Source organism: Lytechinus pictus, chromosome 1, assembly GCF_037042905.1.
Source record: "Lytechinus pictus isolate F3 Inbred chromosome 1, Lp3.0, whole genome shotgun sequence".
NCBI classification, from domain to species: Eukaryota; Metazoa; Echinodermata; class Echinoidea; order Temnopleuroida; family Toxopneustidae; genus Lytechinus; species Lytechinus pictus.
In genome coordinates this window covers 18559133-18571060 of record NC_087245.1, presented here as the reverse complement: position 1 = coordinate 18571060, position 11928 = coordinate 18559133, and the positions used below count along the sequence as shown (strand labels likewise).

General features: G+C 35.8%; 1 protein-coding gene across 1 annotated transcript; it reads right to left on the bottom strand.

Moving 5' to 3' along the window:
- Positions 1-10712, bottom strand: LOC129258792 (proteasome inhibitor PI31 subunit-like). The gene is made up of 6 exons (XM_054897029.2): positions 10472-10712; positions 6728-6880; positions 3063-3145; positions 2316-2555; positions 864-1016; positions 1-246 (listed from the first exon to the last, which is right to left on the bottom strand). Exons 1-6 carry the CDS (start codon positions 10607-10609, stop codon positions 102-104), a joined length of 912 nt encoding a protein of 303 aa, XP_054753004.2. The 5' UTR covers positions 10610-10712; the 3' UTR covers positions 1-101.
- Positions 10713-11928: the final 1216 nt, after the last annotated feature.

Here is an 11928-nt window from a genome sequence, read left to right as displayed (position 1 = left end):
TTCCCAGTAAGATGTTTTGACAGTTTATTACATCAAGTGTAAATGACCCTAAGCTTTCCTGATGAAATCCAATCATATCAGTCTCTGTATCAATGTGACCCTCACATGAACATATCATCGTAGCCAGGAGGGGGAAGATGATCTGGATCTGGACCCCCATCAAACCCTCCCTGTGGTCCTCCTCCTGGTCCACCGGGTCGGGGTGGACCAATGGGGTCAAATCGGGCTCCTGGTGGTACCGCCCCTCTGCAAAAAGGTCAATGACAGAAAAACAATTTTTATATGAGTGAATGGTAATAACATTGATTCTATTATTTTAAAATCATTATTTTCAAAGAAAGATTGCATGATTCATTGAAATATCCTATGGAGTAACAGGTTTGAAAGTACAAAGTGTATACATTACTCTTTAGCAGATAGATGTAGAAGTAAACAATAGAAATATATACAACTAATCAATGAGTATTATTGTCAGTTCCATAATTCAGGTTATTTGATATGATAAATAAATAAATGAAATTGGCTAGTTGAATATATTTACCTCTTCATGTAAACAAAAAAACTGAAAACACTAAAAAATCTACACCATGCAATCCTTTTCAGGGTCAACCCGTTTTTGGGGTATATTACTTCCAATGAAATGCATCCAAACTTTTCTACTACTGCAAATATATAGCAGTTACAATTTGTTTTTTATCTAGTTGCTAATTCAAATCAAATGAACACTGTATATCACCCCAGTTTGCACTCCAGCTGAGCCGTTTCTAGTGAATGATGCATTGAAGTAATTAATCTTATTATACGACTAGTACTATGATAATAACTAATTCATTGTACCAAATTAAATTCTGAAAAAACGTTACCTTGGTAATCTTCCCCCAGGCATTCCTATTCCAGGATCAATGCCTCTGTGTGGCATTCCTCCTCTGAATGGATCCATGAACATCCCTGCTCCACCGGGTCCAAAAGGATCCAGGTCATCATCACCAACAGCAAAAGGATCCCGAGGTTGCCCCCTGTGATCAAGAATACCACTCATAATTATTTATCATACAATTTTCCCTACCTAAGTCAAATCTTTTGGAACCATGTGAATCTTTTGGATTTGAGCAACAGTTGATTACTCTGAATCCAGGTCAAGAACTATTTATTCAGAACGAAGAATGAAGTGGATAAGAAACCTATAAAGTAATTGTGCATTACAGATTTAGCTGGAAGTACAGAAAAAAAGATCACTAAGGGCACTCCAGAGTCCATTGGTCTAGTGGTTATGACACTCACTGGTCTAGTAATCCAGAGGTCATGGGCTTCGAATCGTGCCCGATCTGCCTACGATTTCTTTTCACAGCAGTCAAACTCTACTTCACACAGCAGTAGCACGTGTTACCCTTGTGGTATCGTTGGAGACAAAATGAATATCTTATTTCTTGTATTTATCACCCAACAAATAATAATGATAAAAACAGTTAAGTTGGTAAACATATAATTTCCTGCTTACTTCCTGAAATTGATTGATTAATAATTGATTTATTGCTGGTGACTGGGCTTCACATCACATAAAATTAGAATAAGAGTGATAACCTATGGTTGTGTTCAATATTCAGATGCAGATCTTGAAATGACCAACTAGTTAGTTAGCAAACAATTATTGTTAGTGGATGTGACTGGACAAAATATCAGTTATGCTCTTGTATTTTGATGCCAAAAATTGTAATACTTTATACTTTTCTGTTGAACCTCATCATGTTTTTTTTTTCAGAATGATCAAATCATAGTTGTTTTTTTCTCTATTTATATATATATATATATATTTCACATATACCATAGAAATTTGGATGTACCAATCAACCCTGAGGTGGTATTTTGACAGTGTTTCTTTGAAGATAATGTCCTACTTACTTCTTCATTATACAAACCAATTTTTTCTTCTTCTTCACAGTCTGGGCTCCCAATGACAGATAATCTTTTGTATTGATACATTGTTCTTGTCAATAACAAAAAACAGAATGAGCTTAATCAGTACACAACTCTATAATGAGGTGACTCTTTCCTTAAAAAAAATGTATTGAGTATTATCTCCTGTTAGTTGTGCACAATAGGGGGTGTGTAGGAGTGCTTCAATAGACTGGTAAATGTTTAATCCCTTGCAACTCAAAAGCAACATTCTATTCTTTGCAATGTGGTTTAGGATTATTCATGGACAATGAGATATATTCCAGTAAAAGCAGAGAATCTCCCCATTCAAATTAGATATCTAACAAAAAGATAATCACTTTCTGTTCAGTGGTTTTGTTGGAAAATCACTAGTCACTCACCATTCTGGACGACCAGCTTGACCTGGATGTCTAGGGGGTATTCTTAGGGGGTCTGTGTCTCTGAGTGGGTCAGGGTCCCTAAGGGGATCCGTCTCCCTCTCCCTACCCTGTCTCTGCTCTGTGGATTGTCTGGTTGGCTGTGCCTGCTGGGAAGAGGTTGAGGGGGTCTGATTCTTGTTTAAAGGTGCTATCAGATCATCATTAATCAGCTGGTGAAGGAGTTCTTTGTCTCTATAAATACTGGAGAAAACATATGTGAAAGAAAGAAATCATAGATGGTTATTTTTTCCAGTAATACAGTGCACGTATGCAATCGACATCAACATAATTATTATGAAATCAAGTCTAATGATTATTCCATAATAATACTGTAAAATCAGTGTAAAAAAATTACTGGGATTACACACACATACAAAAAAAAAAAATATACAATACACAATAAAGAAATAGATCTCAGAGGACGCGGAACCCGGGGGCTGGGGGGCTTCAGCCACCTCACTTTTTTATAACATAAAAATTACCATCTGATTGTGATTTTTTGCATGGTCAGCCCCCCCCCCCCACTTTCAAAACTGTTCCATGGCACCTGGGTCTTATGATTATTCTAAAATTCTGCAATATCTTCTTCACAAGCACAATCTTCCTTTGGTAATATCTATAATTCAAGCTCTTGTGATCATTTATTGTATAGGTTACGTCTTACTATAACATCTGACTCTGTTAAACTTGAAACAGATGTTTACTTACCGATCATAGTCTTTGAGATGTTCTTTGTTTACATACTGATCAACATCTAGTGTTAAACTGCTCACTTTCTCATCCTTCAGACGCTGAAATAAACATAATATTTTAAAAAGCAACAACTTTTAAAAATTACTGAGTCCATAACAGTTTCTGGCTTGAAAAAAAGACAAGTGGAGTGCCTCTGGCAGTCTCACCTGCATCACGCGATTGAATATAGCAGCAGTGCTGACTTTGAAAACTACTATAAAATAATTATTCACAAAAAACACACCTTTCATATAATGATACAATACTACATTCATTGACAATAAATGACATTTGACCTTGATCATGTTACCTCAGACTTGTCAGTGATACTTGAGTACCCCTATATCCACATTCTATAAACTACGGTAAATCTATAATCTTTCAAAGTTATGACAGCAATCTAATAATTACCTCCAAAATGGCCAAAGTTTAATGACATTAAATGACCTTTGACTGTGGTCATGTGACCTGAAACTCGCATAGGATGTTCAGCGATACTTGATTACTCTCATGTCCAAGTTTTATTAGCTAGACCAATAAACTTTCAAAGTTATGAAGGTAATTTAACAAATAACCCCAACTTGGCCAAAGTTCATTGACCTTAAATGACCTTTGACATTGATCATGTGACCTGAAACTTGCACAGGATGTTCAGTGATACTTGATTACTCTGATGTCCAAGTTTCACGAATCAGATCCATAAAGTTTTAAAGTTATGATGGTAATTCAACAGATACCCCCAACTTGGCCAAAGTTCATTGACCTTAAATGACCTTTGACATTGATCATGCGATCTGAAACTTGCACAGGATGTTCATTGATACTTGATTACTCTTATGTTCAAGTTTCATGAATTAGATCCATAAACTTTCAAAGTTATGATGGTAATTCAACAAATACCCCCAACATGGCCAAAGTTCATTGACCTTGGTCATGTGACCTGAAATTCCCACAGGATGTTCAGTGATACTTGATTACTCTTATGTCTAAGTTTTATGAACTAGACCAATAAACTTTCAATGTTATGATGGTAATTCAACGAATACCCCCAATTTGGCCAAAGTTCAATGACCTTAAATGACCTTTGACCTTGATCATGTGACCTGAAACTAGCAAAGGATGTTCAGTGATACTTGATTACTTTTATGTCTAAGTTTTATGAATTAGAGCAATAAACTTTCAAAGTTATGAAGTTAATTCAACAAATACCCCCAACTTGGCCAAAGTTCATTGACCTTAAATGATCTTTGACCTTAATCATGTGACCTGAAACTTGCACAGGATGTTTAGTGATACTTAATTACTCTCATGTCCAAGTTTCACGAATCAGATCCATAAAGTTTTAAAGTTATGATGGTAATTCAACAGATACCCCCAACTTGGCCAAAGTTCATTGACCTTAAATGACCTTTGACATTGATCATGCGATCTGAAACTTGCACAGGATGTTCATTGATACTTGATTACTCTTATGTTCAAGTTTCATGAATTAGATCCATAAACTTTCAAAGTTATGATGGTAATTCAACAAATACCCCCAACATGGCCAAAGTTCATTGACCTTGGTCATGTGACCTGAAATTCCCACAGGATGTTCAGTGATACTTGATTACTCTTATGTCTAAGTTTTATGAACTAGACCAATAAACTTTCAATGTTATGATGGTAATTCAACGAATACCCCCAATTTGGCCAAAGTTCAATGACCTTAAATGACCTTTGACCTTGATCATGTGACCTGAAACTAGCAAAGGATGTTCAGTGATACTTGATTACTTTTATGTCTAAGTTTTATGAATTAGAGCAATAAACTTTCAAAGTTATGAAGTTAATTCAACAAATACCCCCAACTTGGCCAAAGTTCATTGACCTTAAATGATCTTTGACCTTAATCATGTGACCTGAAACTTGCACAGGATGTTTAGTGATACTTAATTACTCTCATGTCCAAGTTTCATGAATTAGATCCATAAACTTTTAAAGCTATGATGGTAATTCAACAGATACCCCAACTTGGCCAAAGTTCATTGACCCCTAAATGACCTTTGATCTTGGTCATGTGACTTGAAACTCAGGCAGGATGTTCAGTAATACTTGATTAACCTTATGTCCAAGTTTCATGAACTAGGTCCATATTTTTTTTAAGTTATGATGACATTTCAAAAACTTAACCCTAGGTTAAGATTTTGATGTTGATTCCCCCAACATGGTCTAAGTTCATTGACCCTAAATGACCTTTGACCTTAGTCATGTGACCTGAAACTCAGGCAGGATGTTTAGTAATACTTGATTAACCTTATAAGTTTCATTAACTAGGTCCATATACTTTCTAAGTTATGCTGTCATTTCAAAAACTTAACCTTCGATTAAGATTTGGTGTTGATGCCGCCGCCGTCAGACAAGCGGCGCCTAAAGTCTCACTCTGCTATGCAGGTGAGACAAAAACAATTTTGTAAAATATCAGGTACAAAAAATTGGGAGCAGCTTAGAAAAAGCTATATTTTAAAAATATAGCAATGGCTGCAGTCTCATATTGTCTAAAAACAGTCTTCTGATACCTGTGAAGAGCTCTTTCGAGGCAAAAGAAGGTTGCTACCATGTTATAACTCTAAAATCTAGCTTATATGAACTGTCATCAAAATATTCAAATTTTGAGGTTTTTTATCAGCCCAGTGACGATATGTTTGGTTGTGATAAAAAAAATTGAGGAATATAGGTTTGGGGGCCAAGGGCAATTTAAATACTGAAATGTTACCAATAGCTACCAAAAGTTGCAAAACTACCAATGATGTCAATGCAGAAGATTACTTGTAATAAACAGAAAAGAGAAAATAGCCCTTGTTAAAATACTGTGTCCCCTTGAATTAATTACAAAATTGATGTACAAACTCCCAATTAAAGATAATGTAATTATATAATGTAACTATGCCACATATAAACCATTCATCAGAGGTTTGGCAATAACATTTTAAAATAATACCAGGTAGATGTATTGCTCTTGTTATGGCATATTCAGTATTTCATTATGATTATGGAACAATAGATATGTTCTATAACACCGGAGGGGGCAGGGGTGTTTCACAGAGATTCTGACGAACCAACAATTGCTTGTGGTACATGTACATGATGTATTGTCTCATTAGTCAACCTGTGTTCATGGGATCCACTCTTTTATCACTGAGATTATGCGTGAAATACATATCATGTGAGCTTTGGCACTGAAGCTTTAATTCCAGTCTGACGTTACTCTATTGGAACACCCCTTTCCCGAAAAAAAAATTTGTGTGTGTATCAAGGGGCTTGATTTAAAGTTATGAAGACGTGAGCTTATGTTTTTTTACAAAGACATTTCTAAAACAAATTGAAAAATTGGTCAGGAAATGCAACAGCAAAGAAAAATTCCAAATGACCCATAGTCTCATCCATGGCCCCTATCAAAGACTTTGACTTTTTAATGCAAATTTTAGAGCAATAATTGGCCAGCAGTATTCAATGTGCATGACGATGATGAATATCCACAGCATTTACATTGCGCCATATTTCTGTTAAAAAAAAATATTCATGAACACATACTCATCCAGTAAAGTTAATTAAGTCGGCAATCTGCTTTTCAGATTCAGTAAAAATCCCTCGGTTCATACCATAAAATTGACGAGAAGTGTGTCCCCCATGACAATGCATTTCAACAGGTGCTGGTCTTCAGAGTTTTCAGGTACATATCTGATGACATACTCCTCCTGGGAGCTATTCCACATGGCTGGTAATAATTCACTTTTCTTGTTTGATGATGATGTCTGATTAATAAAACAAAATAAAGATTACACAAAAAAATTGAACTAGAAAAATATTAATCAAAACTATTCAAAGAAAAAGTTTTTAGAAATTCTATTTTATTGCAATACTTTTCTCTCAGACAGGCTGCTCTCAGATCAACATATACAGTGCGTATCAAAAAAAAGTTTACACTTAGAAAAAATCCTGAAAAATCATACATTTATAATATCCTGAACATTTTTCCACATTTTAACATTAGTACAGATCCATTTAAGCAAATGACGATATAACTGTCGAAAAATATTTCCGCTTGAGTGAGCACCACTTACTTTTGAAAAGTTAGTGAAAAATGATTTGCGCAGAATTTTGAAACAGTTATGCGAATAAAAGTAGACCTTAATCATGAAGTACATGTGGAATTTAGCTAGTAAAATTGATTTGAAGATATCTTTTACCTTTTTAAACTTGTTTCCTTGCCCAAAACACTTCGAAGAGTGCATTGCGCCCACCCCTCTCCCCCACACACCAAGGCCATCGTGACGACATTTGCTTTACACTGAGCTGTGATTTACATGGAATGCCTTAGGCATGATTTTCATTTTGTTAATCATTGTCAAGCTTGGGAAAAGTGTGGAGAAACAAGTATTAAATGAAAAATGAAATGCAAACCCACTTCAAATGATAAAAACTTAGTGAAAAATGCTGGAGATGTTTGATATAAACTTTTGTTCAGATTCAGTTATGTCCTCAGATCCAGCTGGCACACAAAAGGTAAAGGTTGTGCTTACTAAGCATTTAAATTTCAATTAGGGTGGCAAAATTGTTACAAAATGCTTGAATGTATCTGTTTTATTTCAATTGACTAAAAGTGCAAGGGAAATGTATGAGAAATGTTTCGCAGGGTAAGTTTGATTTCGCCCTTTCCCCTTGACACAGCGTGAAAACGAGCATTTCTGCGCAAACAGATTTCTGCGAGCTTTACAAAAATGGACAGTGCTCACTCAATTGTAATATTCTGTCAAAACATTTACTTTCATTGGATAGATGAGAGTGAGACCCAAACCCAAGATATATATGTGAAAAAATTACCCACATGTTGTATATTTTTTAATTCCCAGGGCTTTTTCAAAGTGTAAACTTTTTTTGATACGCACTGTATAATAGATGAAACTCTTGATTTGAAAAACAAATCAATTTTTGTTTACAGGAGGTGCTGATGTAAATTTTACAAGCAAAAAAAAAAGTTTTCACTACAGAAAAATGAAGGTCATTTTGATCCCGAGATATTTGACAAGCCTGAAAAAAGGTTTCTATACAAAATGTTAGGTTATTTCTTTTGTTACATTTCTCCATTTTGTCACACCTACCAGAATTCCAGGGGGTGCTGCCTATGGAGAATACATGCAGCACCCCCCAGGTAAATTTTGGGGGTGCTTTTGGATCGTGTTGTGCTGCCCCAACATTAAACAGTTATGAATGTAATCATGGTGAAGTGAACTGAGCTAGCTGAGATAAGATTCTACTGTTGTCTGTACAACATGAAGGTTTATACAATCCTACCTTTTTTATTTAAAAAAATAACAAAACAAAAAATTCATGTGTAGGGTCTAAAGACTTCTTTCCCAATTTAAGCATGAGGATCCAAAAATTTGTATGGCAGATTGGGTCTTGATAAGAAGCTTTCACTTCACCATATTCAATCATGTTTTTGCAGGTCTTGACATGCCAGTGACTCTTGTTTTTTATCTCTTCGTGAAAATTTGAGACTGGGACTCTTCTAGGCCTAGGACTATTATGACAAATGCAAAGCCCAATGATAAATGATTAAATAAATGAAGTCAATTTTTTCACTACTTTTAGTTTAGTCTTTACAGAAACTTGTTTAACTACCCTTTAAATAATCAATTGTTGTGGATCGTGTTTTGTTGCCCTAACATTAAAAAGTTGTGAATGTAATCATGGTTAAGTGAACTAACTGAACTGAGCTGAGACTGAGTGAGATAAGATTCTCGATCTAGTAACAATAAGACTTAGATACTGTCATCTGTCTGTACGCGTCGTTAGCCAGGCGGCTTCTTGAGAGTAAAAATTATCTACTAACGTATGCTTACTCTCAATGAAGCCAGGGAGTCCTTCCTATTCATCTGCATGTACCGCAAAAAAACCTGAAACTTTCGCCCCCGAGATTTCTACTTTCCTTCTAAAACATCTAGCCATAAATCATGTACATGGGATTATAACTATAAGTTATTAAGTATAACTTTCATTTCCGGCGTGCGTCGCGTAACGTTGGGGAAGTACAATAGGAAACATGATGGCGGCGTAAACATCGGGCAAGTCTCTTCCGTCTTTTCACAATATTTTTCTCATTTTTTTATGAATTCTTGTTTAAAAATAAAACCGAGAGCGTAGAAATGTCGGAAATGAAGTTTATTTATGGCTAGACCAAAAGCTTCAGTCTCTGTATTTTGGTTGTTCCGCTGAACTGCGTTGGCTCACTGACCAATACATAGACTGAAGAGGATGGGGGCCCGTACCTACAGCCAACGTATAGTGAAGTAGCGTTTTATAGATCGCGATTTAAAACAGTTTTTTAAGCAAATTTAAAAGTTTCATGGTTTCTATTATCAGGGAAATATAAATAACTTAAGTAATTGCATACCTTGGGCCGGAGTTATTGAAAAAAATCCTCTGGATGATTGAGAAATCTGTCATCTAAGACATTTTCACCTGACCTGACGGTTTTTCTTGCAAGTTGCCATCTTGAATGACGTCATTATCGTTATTAAGTTTTTAATGTCTCGATATATCGCGATTATAACTAGTATCGTTTATCTTTGTGTAGTGTATCGTATCGTATAAGGAGCAGATCGTATAATATCGAAAGCAATATCGATATCACATTCGTGATTGTTGACGCCCTCTCCTTTCGTTTGTAAATATTTCATAGTTTGGCTGCCATTTTGACCATTTTTATCGTGTTCAACCCAATTAAACATTGGTAAAGTATAATTTTCATGCCTTTTCATCTATATCGTTTAAAGTATTTTGATAATGGAATATCAAGTTTTAAAAGTTTGTTGGTTATACATCCTTAGCCTTTAGGCTTAGATTGTAAATTCGATGTGTAAAATTACATCAAACTTTGGACTGTGAATTGACAAAAGGGAGGGAATGAGAACACATGCGAGCCCACACGTACACCCTACCGTCGGTAAATGGGGATTACAGTAAAATGTCAGAAATTGTTGAATAAATCCCCAGAAGCGACGGTTATTCCTGTCTAATTTATGGCTAGATCTAGATGTTTTAGAAGGAGAGTAGAAATCTCGGAGGCGAAAGTTTCAGGTTTTTTTGCGGTACACGCAGATGAATAGGAAGGACTCCCTGGCTTCATTGAGAGTAAGCATACGTTACTCGTTAGTAAATAATTTTTACTCTCAAGAAGCCGCCTGGCTACGCCTACGCGTCGTGTCAATCGCGACAATAGCCAAATACCGGTAGTAGTACATTGAATTATACATGATATGGGACCATCGATCGTTGGACAAAATCGTCGGTATAGATCACGCCTCTGAGTCCTGTCCTGAATTTAAGAGCATGTCACTTACATCATCGCCATGACCCACACATCTGAATCCCTTGTTCACTACATTCCAATGGATAAAACAGATTAATCCATCGTAGTTCGACCTAATTTTCGATTCTATGCTGGCAAAGAGACTCTCAAGTCCGGGGAAATTCGCCATTGTTATTGCAAAATAACCAGCGATATGATAACATTTCTTTGTTCACACAATTGTAAAGTATGCTTTATTTTTACACCGTAAGTAGAGAAAACGATTGGGTACCACTCTCAAAAAGTTTTGGGCGAGTTCATTTGTTTGACGGGATCCCAAAATATTATTAAACGCAAGATATATTTTTTTCTTTCGAAATTCTTAAAACAAAAGTTTTTTACGTAAAATATATTTGGAAGCCAAGTTTTAACCACTTCAAACACTCCATGTTGGCTTGCAGCAAACAATAAAACAAGCAAATCAGTGGCAAACACAAACTAAGTTCATGGACAGATTTGTGACTCTTTTTCTGGCACCAATCTTAAATTTTGGCCGAAAATTTCACAAAACTATGCACCTGATGAGAAAAAAAAATGTTTATAATTTCATTTTTATGTTTTTGCTTGCAATCGTTGCAGATAATATGCCAAGGGATAGTATATAGGTCTATCTCATGTGTGGTGTCAAATCAATGACAAAAAGATGGTTATTGCATGGGGGATCTGCCACAAAGAAATAATTTGACGAGATTTTCACTTTTAATTTTCATTTTTAAAAGAACTATTATAGGCATATTATGGTTTACAGTTCCATACCATATAAAGATACCCTGTACAATATTGGTCCCCTCTTCTAACGTCATTCACTCTACACAGATACAATTCATTGAACACAAAATCTTTACTAGGTCTCCCCCTAGCTTCCATCCCTTAATCCCTCTCATTTATTTATTTTCATTCCTTTTCTCTCTAATTATACATATTAATGCATTGTACATTGCCCTCTCCTCTGTCTTGCTTCTTTCATACACTCCTCTTTCCCAGGGGCCGTGGAACGGTTTTCAAAGTGGGGGGGGGGGGCTGACCATGCAAAAAATCACAATCATATGGTCATTTTTACGTTTTTGTACACGGTTTTGGAAAAAAGTAGGGGGGGCTGAAGCCCCCCCCCCCCGCTTCCGCGGCCCCTGTTTCCCTACGCGTATATATAGTGCACCATTGAATAGGCAACTAGATAATCAGCACCTTAAAAATGTGATGTGATATATTATTATCATGATTCCATCTCAGTTCAAACAATACATTGTATGTCTCCCTCTCCTCTTTGGCATTCTAACCATTCTCTTCCCTTTCTAATCATGTCTTTCACATCGTGTAGGTTCGATTTGCTATTGGTTTGTACAAGGTTATGTGCAATTATGTACTGTATGCCCAAATATGTTTCTCCGCTTAAGTCAAATCCAAAATTTGGCACTCATATTCACTGTTTTTAGTAGCATTAATGTGATA